Genomic DNA, 19274 nt, shown 5'->3' with positions numbered 1-19274 from the left:
CATTAATATACTTTCTTTATAAATAAACATAAATAAACATGTTGTGTTTTATGATTAGTCTGTTATTGGTTGGTTTATCTTAAAAATGTTGAAATAAACAACAAAAACAGTAACAAATCCCAATGGTGACCCAAAAGTTGCGACCATAATAACCTTTATTTATGAGGCACTTGGTTAAACAATGATTCATATAAATGTAATAAAATACTATGCAATAAAGATAAAAGCAACGATGATAAATACTTGAGACGATCTTGTGATGGGACCACTCCAGCTGCAATGTGCTCCGTAGTCAGTATTACATGAGTTTTCACTGTACTGATGGGTTTATTTTGGTCAAAACTGCACACATTCCTAGTTTCATCCAGATGAATGTGGGTCAGAGGTGTAAAGTATGAGGAGGCCTCCCCTCCGTCACTCTGGCTCCCTGGCTTTACACTGCACCCGTCTTTAAATTCAGCCTCCACTTTGATTATTTAAACCAAATTAACAGTTAAAAATAGTCTTGGATTAGCTGGAGAGTCTTGTCACAAAGCTGAAAACAGTTTCACTTGACTCATGAAAAAAAATATACTGTTATCCAAAATTAATAAATAAATGTCTAATAAATTATTTTTATGCCAATAAATTAATTTATAAAAACTGATGCCAGTTGATATTTCTGATTTAATTTGCTTCTGTATTTATTTACTTTTCTATTTATTCAATCTGATTCAATTCAATTATTATGTAAACAATACAGAAATAGAAAGTAAATAAATGAATTACAAAATGAATAAATTAAAAACTAAAATATGAAATTCAAAATGATGGTAATTTGTACAAAATTAATAATACAGAGGTAAATAAACAAAAATATATTTATGTCACATTTTCTGAATAATTTCTGGCTTTTTGATATAATTTTTGGTGCATTTCATTTTTTATAACTTGTATCATTTATTGAGTTGTTTATTTATTTATTTATCTATTGTTGACTTTAGCAGTTTCAATCCTCCATACAAATCCAACAGTAGTTAAAATGATCTCAACCTTGAACAACTTCATCAGTAATATTAATCCAAAATATCTGAAAGGGAACATTTTACTGCACAATGAGAACACACTATACTTCAAATACTAACTTCTGAAAGGATCTGAATACTGGTTGAATTCATGAAGGCCATCGGGGGAGGAGGGGGTGAGGCGCCTCTCTTCAGGTCTTCAGGGATATTTTTGGAGAGGAGGGCGACGAGAGAGGTGGCTGTATTTGGAAAAAGGAGGTGGAGGTTGGAGGTGGAGAGAAGAGTATGCTTTAGGATGAAGGAGGCGTGGTTGTGTTTTAGATGGAGGGGGGAGTCGACTCATACGTCACCGCGGCGGTCGGGACCCTGATTCCCTTCTGATGCTGATGAACACACACACATTCACACACACACACACACAGCAGTCTGGCAGGCTGACAGAGGACAGAAGGACAAAAGCAAAAAGTAACCTGTTAGAGAACAACAAGGAAAGTTGAAAGAGAGACGTAAGAGAGAAGCTGAAAGGAACAAGAAGGGAAGAAGAGCAGGAACCAGAAGGGAGAAAGAGGTAAAATATCTTCATTTTACCAGATTGTCAGCTTGTCGAGTCGAAACTTCCTTTGTGTCTTAAAATCTCCTGTTGCTGACCTTTAAAGTTGATTCCAATGAACACTGTTACAGTCTGTCATGCACAACTTTAAATCGCTTTAGTTGAGTGCTTCTGTATAATCAGAGGTGGCAAAAGTGCACTCAAGAAGAACAGATGCTTAAAAAAGTAGAAGTACTGATTCATCTTCTTAACTCAAGTAAAAGTAATAAAGTACAGGCTCTAAAAGTATCAAAGTAAAAAAAAAAAAAAGGTATCCCTCTGAAGGACATTACTGTGCAAAGTTAACTGAAGCCCACTTCATATTATATATATCGCATTTGTCCCCATTGTTCCTGAATGCACCACAAACACTGTTGATTGTTGAGTCTCATTCTCAGGAGGTCAAATAGCCACATGTTGAGCTGGTAAACCCTCAAAAATATTCAATAATTCTCCTCAAACACATTAAAACTTAAGTAACAAGCCTGTTTTGAAAATGTAACGAGAAGACAGGAAAGATGTCTGTGTTAAAATGTGAGGAAGTGAAGTGAAAGTTGTCAGGAAAAGGAAGACACAAGTACAGATACCAGGAAAAGTTCAGTCAGAGAGTATTTTTACTTCATTACCTTATACTCTGCTGCATGTCTGACAGAAATATTGTACTTTTTACTGAACTTTTGCTGTTATTTGTCTGTTAATGTTTCAGTCATAATATTCAAATCAACATATATATTAATACCTGAGAAATGGAGTCAAAACAAAACAAAGAAAAGGGGAACAAACAACAACAACAAGGAGCAGAGGAATAAATCTGTTAACAACCTTCAGATTAAGGCCAATAATTTGATAAGAATTTTAAAAAAATTAGTAAAATAACATAATGTTAAAAGCTACAAAAGCCCCAAAACATTGCATCTGTAATATATGATAGATCAAATAATTACATTTAAAATAAAGATACAGTTTTGTGAATGGCTGCAGGTAAAACAATCAAATGTTAGATGATAAAATATGTATTCAAAAAAGTATTTGTACTTTTGATACATTAAGTGCATGTGATACTTTTACTTGTAACACAGTATTTTTACTCGAATACTTCTTCCAAGACTTGAAACCACATATTATATGATCCGTCTGATGACATCATCGCCTCAATTAGTGATACTTATATTTCTATTTCACTGCTGAGTGGAAACAATGTGGAGCCAGTTGGTGGCGGGATATTACTACACTGCAGGAGAAGGTGTTCGTCCTTCGCTTTCCAGTCCTTACACACACACACACACACACACACACACACACACACACACACACACACACACACACACACACACACACACACACAAAATACATGTAGAGATGGTCAGCAGCTATAAATACACTCATGAGATACGCAGAGGAATTCAGCTGCAGCCACAGATGGGAGGGGCACAGGGTGATGTTTGCTGTGTGTATCAACACTAGTAGTACACAATTCATATTTTTTTATTGAAAGGAACAGTTCACCCAAAAATGTAAAGTTAGTCATTATCTCGTCACCCTCACACTGATGGAAAGTGTGAAAACAAAACAGTGTTGCAGCGTTTTCATAAACAACTGAAGTAGATGGGGGAAAATGGGAGCTTTGGGATCTCTGATTGATTTAAAAAAAAAAAACCTTCTTTTTAAAGCCCAAATCTTCACTGTTAAGCTAAAAGTGTTAGCATGCTCCACCTCAGTGGTGTCTTTTGTAATCAGTCTGGGATCTCGGGGGCTTTGATTCTGCTAGACGAGCTGTTTAGAGGAATTCTATTCTATGTTTCCCCATCTACTTCAACTGTTTAGGAGAATGCTGCAACACTGTTTTGCTGTGAAGCTCCAGAAATGTTTTGTGAACAACAAAACTTCAGCTGACTTTCCATCAACAACAGGGTGACGAGATAATGACTGAATTTTTGTTCTTTGCTTTTTACTTTCTTTGTGACAAACCCACAGAAAATGATTCTCAATTGTTATAGTTCTTTAGTGCTTTAAATGGCATGTTTTAGCATCTTTTAGCTCGTTGTTTTGGTTTTACAGAGACTTTAGTGTTTCGGTTCAATCTCACTGCTCTCATAACATCATTTTCAAACACAGCAAGTAAGAAAATGGTTTTAAGAATTCACTGTATAAAACCTGCTCAGCCCCAAACAGCCGAAAGACACAGTTAGCGACTAGCTCGTGAGAACTGTGATGCATTTAGCGGCTAAAAAAGGCGAAGCTGTCTCTCATGAGTCGATTGAAATCAGTTAAAAAAGAGTGAATACTGCACTTATATTCATTAAGCCATGTAGAACATGAATTAAAATAATCTTCGCTCGTCTGCAGCCTCCAAATTATCCTCAAAGTCGGCCATGTTTCAACTTACTTACACAAGTGCTAGCGGTTGCAGCCCAGTTTGCTAATGTTCAAGCTGGAGCCAAACCTCAGACACTCGGTGAATCGGACTCATCAGAATGTGTTTGTTCAGCTCTCCGGTGTGAAAGCCACCAGTTATGTAATTTATGTTGGGAAGGACGGTGTTGTTGTCCAGGTTTTGATCCCAGAGCTCTGATTAATGCTGCATGACAAACGTGAGCTTCTTCGCAAAGCTCCAAACACTCGGAGCAGATTCCCACTGAGGTCGGAGCCTAAAAATAAAATGCCAGGACCGAAGCAGGGCCCCAAGTGCTTAGATTACCACCCTTCTCCTTTTCCGTCGCACTAAAACAGTTTATCTTCCTGTTTCCACACACAAGACCACAAATTATCTGCAAATTACCTTAACAAGGTTCTTTTTTTCACATAACTGAGACTGTCTGAGCTTCAGCATTGTGAATTTAAACTTTAGTTTAGCTTGGTTGCACTCAGAACAGGTTAAAGCTGTAAATAAATGCCTGCCAGTCACCAGAAGCTTTGCGATGTTTCCCCGCAGCTCACGTGTTGTGATCCATGTCGAGATGCTGGCTGTGATTCAGTCTGAGCTCATTTTCTGTCCAGCTGGACGTTTACCTGAACATCTCTCAGAGTCATTAATCACACTGCATGGATCCACGTGTTCTGGTCTGAAGGATCCCAGAGGCCTGCAGATGTTTCAGCTGTTGCAGATTTTGTTTTGAAATTTGTCAGAATCATTTGAGTCTCTGAAAATCATCACATCAGTATCTGTATTTATTCTCATCCAGCTGTTGGTTTGGATCTGGGTCAACAGACAGAGATCTCACCTGATCCTGACATCTGTGGCCTCCGGTGTTGGGTTACAGTTTTTTAAAAACATGCAACGTTTCTCGGTTGAGAATAACATTTTTCTAAGTCTCATGACAAAGAAAAATATGTGTAACACTTTAATTTACAAGTCTGTTTCCTCAAAATTGAGTTGTTTTGTCATTAAATGTGTTAGGCATCTTTTACCACCTCTAATTTACTATATTTTCAGAGAGTAATGAGTTTTAAGAACACTGTGGTGTAATCATTGGTTAAAAAAGGCGCATTTATAGGTAATTAAAGATAGATAACTGTTATTTTACAGTTAAAGAATGAAATGCATTACAAACCATGTTGACAGTGAAATAACCATAAGCTAAAGTTTAATTCATTTAATATTTTTATGCTGATGTACGATATGAAGGAAAAAGAAAAGTGAGTTAAAGAAGAAACAAGCAAACTTAGTAGTTCAAGTATGTTAAGATAAAAAAGGGGAAAAAGAAATTGAAATTAAAAGGAAACAAATAAAGATTAACTGGAAACTTAATTCCTCACGTGCTGTATTTGAAATTTTACACACAAAAATATCATATTTTTGCTTGTTTAGCTTTGCAGTCGGGATAATTAAAAGACAACAGCGTATCCTTTCCATGCAATCAATTCATTAATCTATTAATTTGTGAGTGGATCAATCTAAACCGGTCTCTGTTTTACATGTGATTAATGCCAAAGTGCACAGTTCTTCAAAAAAACAACAACAAAGAAATGATTAGAAATGAACATGCCTGTACAAGTTATGTAAACTCTCAATGTCAAATGATCTGTAAGTGGTTAAAACAAATTTACATAGCCGTTGAGTGGTTGATGATGAGGCGCTGTGCTGCTGTGACTCTCTGTATTTATCAGTGATGATGGGAGTGGTGGTGCTGGTGCAGGTGCTGGTGCTGGTTCCCAGTATGGTGGGTGACGGAGCAGCTGCTCCCTGCTCTGACCTTGGTCTTAGATATTTCTGTAGGCTGCAGAGCGGAGCGAAGATTATTTACAAGCCACCTTGTTAACAAGAAGGCTGTGATTTTACTTCATACTTCCACAATATCGTGCTTTTGTCTTTACATTTATAACAGCAGTAACATATGAAAATGTTGTGATATCCAACACGTTGTTAAAGGAGCCCTGTGGAGCTTCTGTGTTGCGTTTGGTTGTTAGTTTGTGTTGGCGGATAATGTGACCTGAGGCGTTCACAAAGAAGTCCAGAGCTTTAAACAACTCAAAGAAAACGTCTACCTGCTTGTACAGCTAAAGTTTCTCCTCTGCTCAGTTAATTTGTGGTGTAAAGAGAACATGCAGCGTTCAGGACGTTGCTGTTTCAACTGTTTAAGGGCGATTGCAACATCCCAACATCCCAAATAGCCTCTGTGGTCTGTAACTGTGAGCCCCTCATATGACACCGACAACAGCTGCTGCTGCGTCCTGTACGATCCCGTCTCCTCCCCCCCGAGTCGCTCCATGTGTGGAGCCCGATGACCGGCGAGCCAAGAGAGGCTATTTAAGAAGAGCCAAGTTCAGACACAGAGCGACGAGGAGGGGAAGGAGGAGGAGGAGGAGTAATGTGTTCATGTAGTGGGTAGTGGGATTACTTTGGAGTCCCAACCTGACACAGAACCCACAGGGTCTCTGCGATGGGTTCAGGTGAACGGCAACAAACCGCGAGCCAGGAAACAAAGGTCATCGTCTCCTGAGGCTGTTTACTACCAGATGTCCCGACTCTTCAACACAGCAGGCAGGCCTCATCGCAGATATCGCAGAGTCAGTCAGCTGACGTTCCACTTCCCACTTTCCACAAGCTAAACTTAGATAAATGCTTAAAAGCAGTTTAGCACGAAGCATTATCCCACAACTGTCCCACATTTTGTACCTGCGTCATCCAGCCCAATCAGCAGAATGATGTATGTTTCTGCAAAACCACATCACTATGTTTTCATGATCCTACGTTTGTTTAGGTTCAGTTTCTTATCTCTCTCGTCACAATGCTGTGCTTATAGTCTGGTTAGATATGAGTATATAAGCCACTTGGTTTGGGTCCAAAAACCATCATGGTTTGGTTTTTCTGGTTGCTACAAAACATCTTTAAATCTCCCTACAGAATCAAATGGCCGCTCCACTTCCCCTTCTGCCTACTGAATGAAAATTGAGCTAATAAGCATGTAATGTGAATATGATACATCACATTTGGTACAACCAATCATTATATGCATGCGATCTGAATCTTCAGGAAAAACAACACAGAGGTTGAGTTGTTCGTGTTAGACCTGGTGGTAAATCAAATACAGGGTTAGAGTTCACTTAAAACACCATCTTCTAATCACCCATCTTACATTACTACAACAGGGATCAATTAACATCACTTCTGAGATATTTGTTAAAGTGTAAAAGCCAGAAGTGAAGGGCCAGCTAACGTTCTCTGTGTCCGCTGTGATGACGCTTAACGTCCCCGACAACCTCTGCAGTCTCATTTAGACTCTTTTGTAATTCAAAACTGGGACGCGTACTCATTTATTTCATGTTGTAAAGCAAAACATGAAAATCTATCCCCTTCATTAACTCCACACACACACCATATATAACTTGTTTATATCAGATACTCTCTTTTCTCTATATCAGCATTAAAATATGACCCCAACACTCTGTCGCGGTCCTCGCTGTGCTGACCTGGTTCCCTTTAGTCGCTTTTATGCTTGAAATGCACAATGTGTGGGTGAAGGTGGGGGACGCTGTGAACCACAAACCCGACCCTGAACTTTATTTCTCGACAGCCTCGCAAAAAAAGGACATTTGCAGCTGTCACTCACAGAGCTGCCGGACCCCCAGAGACAGTGTGAAGGTGATCCTCAGTGGGGTTTACAGAAGGTGTCAGCCCTCCGTCCAGTGTGTTGTTGTGTTGTTGGACGATCAGAGATTAGCAGAGCAATGTGCATCTGTCAGAGGGTTTGTTGTGTCCTCCAGTGACCATGAAACAATACTGAGGTTTAAAGTCTGGAAACCCTTCGCCCGGGTGTGTTTCAGCTGTTTATCCGGGACACGTACGGATTGTGTCCTCACGTTGCAAATAACACACGTGTTCCCTCTTCTTTTTCTCAGGTGCTGTGTGCTGTGTTGAAGTGAAACCCCCCCCAAACGAAAACCTGATTATTCTTCAGAGGAAGGCGACACAAAGCCACAACATCGAACCACAAACAGAGGAGCTAGTCTTTAGTCTGTGAAGGAAGTCACTTTTCATTTCAATTTTATTGATCAGCTGGAGTTTTAGAAAGTGAAATAGTGTCCCTGTCTGCCAAGAAGTAGAAGCTAGTTAATTAAACTAAAGCTAAAACCTACAACAGTCCAACGATGGCCCCCAAGAAGAAGGCCTCCCGTCAGAAGAAGCCCGCCGTGGAAACCATCTCTCAGGAGGCCGTAGAGACGCCCCTGGTCCCGATGAAGGTGGAGAGCCGCGGTGACGGTGTGGTGGTGGTGGAGAGCGGGGTGAGGAAGATCGAGCAGATGGCGGCGCTGGACATCGCTCAGCTGAACACCCTCAACCTGCCGCTGCCGCCGCCCGTCATCAAGCCCGGGGAGAGAGGCCTCGGCCTGGGCAGCGAGCTGACACGACCCCTGCATGGAAACGCTCTGCTGGAGGAGCTCAGCAAGATGCGGCAGGAGAAGTTCGTTAAAACTCTGGCACTCACAGATTTCTGGTCTTCTTATTAAAAAAAAAAAATTTTGGCTATATAAATAAAACTGTCCGACTCGTGTGTCCACCTGCTCCTCCTCCCAGGTTTCTGACGGACCTGGAGCTGGCCTGTAAGACCAAAGCCTTTGACGTCCACAAGCTGGTCATCTCCTCAATCAGTCAGTACTTCAGAGAGATTCTGGCCAAAGACCCGGGCATGAAGCGCCTGGAGCTGCCCTCGCTGTCACCTCTAGGTACGCCGTTCAACTGCAGATGTTGTTATTTCTCAATCTTATCCAGAGATGGTTCAGATTTGTTCATGCACGACTTTGTTTTTATCAACTTCTTATCACAAACTGCCAAAATATGAAATTTATGCTTTACTTTCTAAGAAAGTTAGATAAAACAAGAAACAATGTCAAGTAGTTTGTCGGCTAATGTATTATTCTAGTTGTTTGTCAAGCAAAAATGTCCAAAATCTTCTAGTTCCAGTTTAGAGACTGGGAAGATTTTCTGTGTTTTCTTTGTCTTATGTGATATTAAACATGTGTAAAGAGTTTTGGACTTGTGAAGATGTTCGCTGAGGCTTCAGGCAAAGTGAGACGACCACAATCTACCATTTTCTGACTATTTCTACTACTAAATTACATTAGTTGCAGCTCATTTTGTTTCTTCTTCCTAACACATATCTTGTTTCCCATGTTTCTCCCTCTCGTTCCCTCTGCCTGCAGGCCTCGCCAACGTCATCACCTTCGCCTACCTGGGACGCGTCCACATGTCCCTCTACACCATCGGCTGCACCGCCTCTGCCGCCGCCACCCTGCAGATCCCTCAGCTCCTCAAGATGTGCATGGACTTCCTGCTGGCCGAGCTCAACGTGCAGACCTGCGTCTACATCTGGAACATCGCTGCCGCCTACGGCCTGCTGCCCGTGTGCGACGCCGCCCGCCGCTTCGTCCTGGAGAACTTTGTGCAGTTCGCCGACACGCCCCTGTTCACCCAGCTGACCCTGGAGCAGATCTCTGCCTTCCTGCAGGACGACACGCTGCTGTTGCCATCAGAGGTCACCGCCTTCAAGGTGAGAGGTCAAACTCAAGGCTTAAATTTTGGATGAAACAAGATGTGCTGTCACCTTCTGAATTACTTTTCCCTCAATTCAAATTTAACACAAAACATTCTAGCGATCAATTAGTGAGGACACAACATTCACTTCTGATATCCTCACTGAGCGGAGCAGCCAGGTCTTCTAGGAGGCGACTGCTGCCTCTGAGATCAACTCGCAGACCCTCCGGACATTCCTGCTATTTTCACCCTGGCCTAAAAACAGACCTCAGACCAGCTGCTGAGAGCAAAACACAGCTCCATGAATCAAAGCCTTTCACATGCAGGTCGACTGTGATCAGAAACCACCGAGTGGAACTTAATGTATGCAGAAGTTTATTAATAAACAACTTCGTTACTGACCTAAATAGACGAGCAGCTGAAGGGACGATGGGATAGTTGTATTTATAAACTGGCCCGACTACAGAACATGAATATATTGACATATGCTGATAAATATGTAATGCAAAGAGAATCATAAGCCATCACCTCCTCACTGGGACCGTTTCTCTCCTCCAGCTGGCCATGAAGTGGCTCGACTTCGACGCCTCTCGTCAGGCTCACGCCGCAGAGCTCCTGTCGCTCATCCGCTTCGAGACGATCCCGGCCAGCGAGCTGGTGAGTCAGATCCAGCCGGTGCCCCGCATGATGATGGACCCGCAGTGCCACCGGCTCCTGGTGGACGCCATGAACTACCACCTGCTGCCCTACCAGCAGAACACGCTGCAGTCCCGCCGCACGCAGGTTCGCGCCAGTCAGCAGACTCTGCTCACCATCGGAGGTCGACCATCACTCACTGAGAGAGCTCTCAGCCGCGAGGTCAGTGCTCTGTGTGTCCCTATTCGCTAGAAGTAACTCAAGAGAAGTTACCCCTCGCTGACCTTTGACCTCGGGGCTCAGGTGCTGTGGAGGGACCCTCGTGACGGAGGAGCCTCCTGGCGTCACCTGACCCAGCTGCCGGCCAAGAGCTTCAACCAGTGTGTGGCCGTGATGGACGGCTTCCTGTACGTGGCTGGAGGAGAGGACCAGAACGACGCCCGCAACCAGGCCAAGCACGCCGTCAGCACCCTCAGCAGGTACGAGGACAGGAAGGATCGGATCTTTACTGATAGAAAATGTTAGAAAGCCTTAAATCAGAGACCTTAAATTGGAAATTCAAGTTAACCAAACCTTTAGGTACCCATTCAGGAGGCCACGTTACCCAGCGTCACTTGCGGTTGGTGCTGGTTGGTGATCCGACCTTGTATGAACCACTCTAAACTCTCCATCTGTCCTTTGCCTCCACCAGATACGACCCTCGCTTCAACACCTGGCTCCACCTGGCCAGCATGCGTCAGCGCCGCACCCACTTCTCTCTGGCAGCCAGCGGCGGCCGCCTGTTCGCCATCGGCGGACGCAACGTTGAGGGCCTGCTGGCCACCACCGAGAGCTACCTGCCCTCCTCCAACACCTGGCAGATGCGTGCGCCCATGGAGGTGCCCCGCTGCTGCCACTCCAGCGCCACCCTGCCCTCTGGAGACATCCTGGTGACCGGAGGGTACATCAACTGCGCCTACTCCCGCTCTGTGGCTTGCTACAAGGTGGAGACCGACACCTGGATGGAGACCACCTCCCTGGAGACACCTCGCGGGTGGCACTGCTCCGCCACCCTGGGAGGGAAGGTGTATGTTGTTGGTGGCAGCCAGCTGGGGCCCAGAGCGGAGCGGGTGGACGTCCGCTCCGTGGAGGTCTTCAGTCCAGAGAGCGGCACGTGGAGCCGAGTCGCCCCTCTGCCGCTGGGCGTGAGCACCGCCGGTCTGTCCCCGCTGGGCGACAAGTTGTTCCTCCTGGGGGGCTGGAACGAGGCGGAGAAGCGCTACAAGGCAGCCGTCCAGAAGTACGACCCGGCCAAAGACAGCTGGTCCATGGTGGAGGATCTTCCCGAGCCCACGGTGGGAGTGTCCTGCTGCACCCTGACCCTACCGCCTCGCCACGCGCCGCGCCGGCAGCAGCACCGCAACACCCCCGCCCACGAGGACCAGCAGCAGAAGAACCGCAGCAGAGAGAGCAGTGTGGCCCCTTCACAAATCATCACGGCATAGAGACGAGAGGAACGGAAGAGACTCAGGGAGAGGTTCAACCTCTGGAGAACATCTAGATCAGAACTGCTCATTTTTCTGTTTCTGAAAACTAAAAATATTTTATTAATTTTGAAATGTAACTCTGATAAAAAGGATGATGGGAAATTTGGTTCAGACAAGATTTGACAAAATTTGGGATTTTCACCGTTTATTTGAAACATTGGTCCTCAATCCTTCCAGACAAGATTTTAGGATTAATAAAAACATATTTACATCAGACCTCTACAAGAATAAGATTACAATTAGACAGTGTTGTAAAAAGTACCAAGACAGTAGTAAGCAGCAGCGAATCTGCAAAGTAACTACTAAGTAAAGTTATAAGATAAATGTAATGTATAATATTTGCCTTCAAAATGTCGTGGAGTTGAAGTTTAAAGCAGCAGAAAATGGAAACGCGGTACCTCAAAGTTGTTCGTAAGTACAGCATTTAAGTAAATGTTCTTAGTTACATCAGTGAAATTCGATGCCAATTTAAAATACACTGAAGATCCAGATCCAGAACGATGGAAGTGTGCTGGTTTTGCAAGAAATAAGAGAGCTTGCAATGATCCAAAGTGACCTCAGGAGGTTTTACACTGATGGAAACAGGAGTAAATGTGGAACGAGGGGCAGGTGGAGGTAGAGAGGTGAAGGAGGAGGAGGACGGTGGAAGATGGAGAGACATGGGTACAGTGGCTGTCTGTGTTTGAGCGGGTCTGGGTTGAAACAAAAAAAAAAAAAGTCACTGTGAATCCACTGGCAGTTTGTGTACAAAGATGTATTCTGGGCAGAATGTGTGACGCCCAACTGTGAAGACAAGTGTGAGTGTGACGAGTGAATGACGGGAGAAAATTAGCCAATTCTGACACAAAAACTGCAAAAACTGCAAAAAAAAAAAAAAAAAATCACGATTTTCTCACTTCTCATGAGGACAGTAGACAGAAGCAGGCCGGCAGTAAACAAACCTGCTTTATTGTTTTATTTATTTGATGGGTATCTGTCAGGAGTAGTGTAGCTTTGACTAAATGAAAAAATAGATGTAGAACTTACAAATAAAGGTTTTATAAGTGCAACGGAGGAGGAGGAGGATTAAGGTGTGAACACAAGGGGAAGGAAGCGTGAGCTCGACAACACAGGTGAGATGTAAAAGGAAATAAATGTAAAATAACTTTAAAAAAATAAAATTTATAGGATCTTTGATTTTATATTCAGTTCCTTGAAATGCGGATTAGTTACTGAGGCCCTTTTAAGATGCTTCATTCAGGATTCATTCACCTTATCAAGGCACTTTTCTCACTTTAGATCTGGTGGCTGCAAGAACTTCAGTTGAAAACATTAAAAAAAATGAACATAACTAATCAAACCGACGTGGATTGAAAAGCAGTTTCAGTCTTCACGCTGTTGTAGAGATATCTACTGGAGTTAGCGTGCTAACCAGCTAGCCCGACCGAGTCGAGAGCTCCTGTGCCAACACCTCCCCTGGTCCCCGGGCTTCCAGTCCCAACTGCTAGCTGCACTGCTAACTGAGCTAACTAGCTAAGGGGAGCTGAATGTAGCAGCAGTTAGCGGTTGCCATGTTGATATGCTGCCCCCTGTTTGTTTGGACTATGAATTTGACAGGTGGCTGATTCTTAACATGCTGCACATTCAGTAAGTGTGTCGTTTATTGCGATAAATGCATAATAATTTATTTCTGTTCATGAAGCAACATAATAAACTGCTTTTGAATGTTTATAATGCTTTTCTTATCACTAATATAGGGTCAGTGATGTTAACATGCATCATACATGGCTTTAAAAGGGATTTATTATCGATTAGCTAACGTTTTCAAGGATCGTGAAACTAGAAAAAATATGAATTTCACCAAGAAACCAGGAGAAAAAACAATGTAAAATAGTTTAAAAATGTATTACAAAAAAATGAAAAATGTAACCAAAAAAACCCCCCAAAACAAATGGGTAGAAATGTGGGACAATTTATTTCTCCTTCACCTGTGTTTCATTCACCTTCCTCTGACTTCTAATTTTTACTGAAACTAAGACGAACTACCAACTGAAGAACCGGTGAGACTCCAGCTGTGGAGCACATTAAGAGTTGATGATCAATAGTTTATGAAGAAGTACAATGAGGCTAATCTGACTCATTCGATCGGCTGAATCCCTCTGTATTGGTCTCCTTCTTGGCACTGGATGAGCTCTGTGCTGGTTGGTTTCTGCAGGGTTTCACTGAATAAATGCCAAAGTGATAAAAACATGTCGACTCTTTGACTTTTTACTTTGTGATTTGGAATCACAAGTCTAGAATTTCCATGAGTAGGAAAAACACATGAAGTTTACATTCTCACATTAATTCAATTTTTCCATCCATCACCAATTCACAGCATAAGTTATGTATTGATACCTTTCAGTTGTAGCTCTCAACATAAACTTAGATGTTTATTAATGTTTAGGAATTACTTGCATTCCTATTTGATTTGTCCTTTTCACAAGTGGATGAAATATAGTGACAACGCAAAGAAGCAGAAAATAGTAATAGTACCTTCAGATTATACTTGAGTAAATATCATTTCCACCCCTGCTCAGACGTCAGGGATAAAATAACCTCTTTGAAGGATCCTTTGTAGAGTTTTAATTTTGTTGGGCTCAAACTGTCTCTTGGAGCAGAGTGTGTCTTTAAAAAAAGGGAGATGATTCAGTTACAGAGGACGGTTTCTAAATAGCAGTGAGCTCATCTGACAGATGAACCATTACTGCCCACATGCGGCTGAAACTCGCACTACAAGCAGTCACTAAAACCAACTTGTAACTGACTGAGGTCCGATCACAAGAATCCTATTGTATTATGGCACTTCAGGTGTATCACGTTAATATATGAACCTAATTTAAATGTAACAAGTAGACAAAACCACTTAAAATAACAAGGAAAACACAAGGCAAGGAGTCATTTTTTCCATTTTATTTGTTACAAACAAGATCAAATGGTGGTCCTTTACTTTCCAGGCAGGATGATACCGTCATACTGAAAGAGAGACAAAACAGACAAATATTAGTTTGTTATGAACAGCATTTCAGCACAGAACAATAAAACAGCAGGGTCAGTTTCATTTGGAGAGCAACATTTCTGCTGCCAATTCAAAACACGAGTTAATGAGCTCTTATTCAAAAGTCAACTCGACATTGTATAAGAGGGCATCCACTGAGGACGTGGTCTGACATACTTAGTCACTAGGATTAATTTTAAAGTTTTAAAATGTTCCATTAGACCACTGACATTGAGATAAGTGGATGCATTTTTTAGAAAAAGGTTTCTAGAGCCTTTACAGATGGTCAGGTGGGTGTTAAAATGATCTCCATCTCTTCCCCGTCAACACAACCTGGTAAGCTCGGCTAAAGTTTTAAGGTCTGTAAAGACGACGCGAGAACCACGACGACACTCACTTTCTGCTGGAACCAGCGCATGGCCTCCTCTTTGCGGATGCGGTGCCTGAAACCGATGCGACCTGTTTTCCGCTTCTTGTCGGCGATGCTGAAGCCGGGTCTGCCCAGAACCTGAGAACAAAGAGACGATGGAGCTGCTTAGAACACAGTCAACAGTTTCTCCGTTACACGATGCAAAAACATCAGTATCTCTCATCAATATTTGGTGCCTGGTTGAGTGTGAGTGTGTGAGGATCCATCTCTGGTTTCTGTTTTATTGTATTTCTTTTAAAACCCAATGTACAGTGATAATAAAACAAAGTGGATCCTCACATTTACACTGCTGTGAATACTTTGTAAAATGTTTACTAGTTGATCAGCGTCTCATTTCAGCCCTCTCAACACTGATGGACCTGAGAAATGTAGGTCGTTTTTCACAAGAAACCGCTGAAGAAGCCGTTTTGGGTTGTAAGACATTCACATGTATACTTCTGGTATCTGCAGCTGTGATACACCATCATTCAAAATGTGCTTAATGTGATCGAGCTCCAACGACAGCCAGCCGTGTGCATGACATACTTAAGAATTTCACTGAATTATGACAAACTGCAATTAACGGTAACGGATTACCAGTTTAACACCTAATGAAGATGTGTGATGAGTGTATCAAATACAGTAATAAATATATAAAATTAGCTCAGCTGCAGCATTTTATCTCTATACCTGGAATCACACTGATAAAACCTCGCCTGACAAAAAACCCCTTTTAAAGCAGCAACACTTAATTCAGTCTCAACCATTAAATTGAATCACAAACTGCTCTAATAATCTATTTTCCCTTTGTGTAATTTGTGGGGCAGGAAGTTAAACTCTTAATTGGCAACTATCAAAAACATGAATATTCTTTGGTTTCTTTCCTTTCCTCTTCTGACAGTAAAACCAGTTTGACATTTTAGAGGCAGAAAAAACTTTTTCAACACAGAAAATAGAGATCTATAAATAGATGAATGCAAAGAAGGAGTTTAGATGCTCAAAAAGTACAACTTCCCCAAGACTGACAGCATTTTTACTCCCCCCCCCCCCTTCACAAAATAAACATATCTGAGCTATTTCAGAGCCAGCCCTCAATTCCACTCTGAACGCCATTTGACACTGAAACAAGTTAAAAATATTTTTAAAAATGAACAAAAAAGATCAGTGTGCATACGGATGACGCACAATGTGCAATAAACACAAAAATCTGTCTGCACTCCTTCACGTACACACACAAAAATGCTTTTCGTTTCGAACAAACATCCAATCAGCTACATTAAGACATCATTTGGCCACTCACCACGTAGAAGTCCAGTCCGTAGATGCCGATGCTGGGGTCGTACTTGATGCCCAGATCGATGTGCTCCTGGATACCGAAGCCGAAGTTTCCGGTATCGGAGAAGTTGTTCTTTCTCAACTCGTACTCACGCACCTGGAGGCAGCAGAGAGAGAAGCCTCTTCAGCAACACAGCAGGAATAAAATTCATAAAGTCATGATACAATTTTCCTGTTAAGATTTTTAATACTACATTTAAGTCTTCAAACGAATAACGAGCAGTTTGGAGCCTCTAGATGAGGGAAGGGAACAAGAAAGGAATAAACATCACGACTTCCTGACCTTGAGTCCTTTCTCCAGGATCTCCTCTGCTTTGGCGCCACGGACGGTGCAGTGGACAGCAATCTTTTCATTCCTGCGGATACCGAAGGATCGCACAGTGTAGCGGGCTGCGGGTGGAGAATATAAAAGTTAAATACAGCAGCGTAATTCAGTGCACTCAATTTTCCACTTTCTAGCCCGGATTTTCTTCAACTTCCTGCTGCTCATCCTACATTTAGCAGCTCTATCACAGTTTCAGATTAATATAAACATGGACCTGTACACCGCCACTTCTACAAAATGTTTTCGAAGTCAACACTTCCACAGTTCAAGGTCCAACCTCAGAGTCTCCCCTCCACACAGCAACACTCACCCTTGGAGAAGACAGGGGTCTGCCCTGTGAGCTGCTCCAGCACCTTAGCAGCACGGGTCAGTCTGTCACCACTCTCACCGACGCAGATGTTCAGGCAGAGCTTGCGAATGCGAAGCTCCCTCATGGGGTTCTCCTTCTTCTCACCCTGGTCCTGGAGGACACAAAATGTACAGGGTTACTCTCTCACACTTAAGAATTTCCAACCCAAAAACAAAACAAAAAAAGTGAATACAAATCAGTGACAACAACCCAGTAAACCACACACACAAACACCTGGCTCTGAAGTCCTCCTGACACCTTCTCAACTCCTGCAGCCATGTTGAGTTTACCTACTGACGTTAGCCAGCTAACAAGCTAGCATAACTAATAAATCAGAACTGACGTTTCATAAACTTTACAGCCAACACGAGTTCAGCTTTAACATTCACAGCTTAGTCTCTCAAACTCCTGAAGCCATGACACTGCTCTCCTCGGTATCAACACCAAACTCCCACCAGTCTCAGACCAACACACGCCGGCCGGAGGACATGTCCGTACATATCCCCGCTAATACTGCTGTTAGCATTGTCACAGTTCATACGTGTCCGGATTCTAAATTACGGCTTCAACAAACCTTATGACGCTAATATAAAAGGCATAATCATGCTGCTGTGTAGCTGCAGTGGGATAACTCTGCTGTGACCTCGTCTATAATGACAGAAAATAACTACATGTAAATGGCTAGCCTGTTAGCATCCCTGGGTTTATAGTTTAAGTCGCTTCGGTAACATTGATTGACAAAATACGGCTCTAGCTTTATCATCCACAATGGAGTCTAAGTGTCTGAACACCAAACAACCGCCGGGATGGCTCTGTAGCTCCGATGATTCTGGATTTCTACTACAACTTCAGATCTGATCGCCATCGCATAATGTGAGACGCTACTCACCGCCATGTTGGATCACTAGAAGAGGACGTTACGTTTCCGGCGAACGGAATTTATAGCGGTGTGTTCGCGCTGTACGGGCCCGGGGGAACATCGCGGGACTGCATGAGGGTTCCGGTTTTTGGGGGTTTTTTTTATACTAAAAGTTTCAATGTAAAATAAAATAAAATAAAATAAAATAAGAATGATTTTTGCCCTCCTGTGGGCTCACCACTTGCAGGAGGGTTCAGAAGGGGCGGGTGCGGTGTGATTTGGGTGGCAGTCGTGGGCGGGGGCCCCGGCGACCCAATCCCCGGGTGGTGACTCTAGCCATGGGGACATGGAATGTCACCTCACTGGGGGGGAAAGAGCCTGAGCTGGTGCGAGAGGTTGAGCGGTACCGACTAGAGATAGTCGGGCTCTCCTCTACGCACAGTCTGGGCTCTGGAACTGAACTCCTTGAGAGAGGCTGGACTCTCTTCTATTCTGGAGTTGCCCGCGGTGAGAGGCGGCGAGCTGGTGTGGTCTGGCAGAACCCTCTGTCAAAGGGGTCTTTAATTCCCACCTCCGGGAGAGCTTGGACCTAATCCCGAGGGAGGCTGGGGACACTGAGTCCGAATGGACCATGTTCTCCACCTCTATTGTTGACGCGGCTGTTTGGAGCTGTGGCCGTAGGGTCTCCGGTGCCTGTCGTGGCGGCAATCCCCGAACCCGGTGGTGGACTCCGGAAGTAAGGGATGCTGTCAAGCTGAAGAAGGAGTCCTACCGAGCCCGGGGGACTCCTGAAGCAGCTGACGGGTACCGGCAGGCCAGGCGAGCGGCAGCACGGGCAGTCGCGGAAGCAAAAACTCGGGTCTGGGAAAAGTTCGGAGAGGCCATGGAGGAGGACTATCGGTCAGCCTCGAGGAAATTCTGGCAAACCATCCGGCGCCTCAGGAGGGGGAAGCAGTTCTCCACCAACACTGTTTACAGTGGAGGTGGGGGGCTGTTGACCTCGACTGGGGATATTGTCGGGCGGTGGAAGGAATACTTCGAGGATCTCCTCAATCCCACTGACATGTCTTCCATAGAGGAAGCAGAGGCTGGGGACTCAGAGGTTGACTCGTTCATCACCCAAGCCGAAGTCACTGAGGTAGTCGGGAAGCTCCTCGGTGGCAAAGCACCGGGGATGGATGAGATCCGCCCTGAGTACCTCAAGTCTCTGGATGTTGTAGGGCTGTCTTGGTTGACACGTCTCTGCAACATTGC

The 19274-nt window shown here is 43.5% G+C and overlaps 2 protein-coding genes across 2 annotated transcripts; one reads left to right on the top strand and one right to left on the bottom strand.

The window, feature by feature from the left end:
- Positions 1-1379: 1379 nt before the first annotated feature.
- On the top strand, positions 1380-13956 carry klhl43 (kelch-like family member 43). The gene is made up of 7 exons (XM_037093641.1): positions 1380-1572; positions 7933-8495; positions 8609-8757; positions 9235-9581; positions 10124-10423; positions 10505-10680; positions 10893-13956. Exons 2-7 carry the CDS (start codon positions 8182-8184, stop codon positions 11683-11685), a joined length of 2079 nt encoding a protein of 692 aa, XP_036949536.1. The 5' UTR covers positions 1380-1572; positions 7933-8181; the 3' UTR covers positions 11686-13956.
- Positions 13957-14643: 687 nt separating this feature from the next.
- rpl11 (ribosomal protein L11) lies at positions 14644-17455 on the bottom strand. Its single transcript, XM_037093642.1, has 6 exons — positions 17396-17455; positions 17123-17273; positions 16771-16877; positions 16453-16584; positions 15141-15251; positions 14644-14721 (listed from the first exon to the last, which is right to left on the bottom strand). Exons 1-6 carry the CDS (start codon positions 17438-17440, stop codon positions 14692-14694), a joined length of 576 nt encoding a protein of 191 aa, XP_036949537.1. The 5' UTR covers positions 17441-17455; the 3' UTR covers positions 14644-14691.
- Between the last annotated feature and the right edge of the window lie 1819 nt (positions 17456-19274).

The sequence above is a fragment of the Acanthopagrus latus genome, chromosome 3 (genome assembly GCF_904848185.1).
Source record: "Acanthopagrus latus isolate v.2019 chromosome 3, fAcaLat1.1, whole genome shotgun sequence".
Taxonomy (NCBI): domain Eukaryota; kingdom Metazoa; phylum Chordata; class Actinopteri; order Spariformes; family Sparidae; genus Acanthopagrus; species Acanthopagrus latus.
The sequence above is the reverse complement of the archived record's forward strand: the minus strand, read 5'-3'. Positions and strand labels throughout refer to the sequence as shown.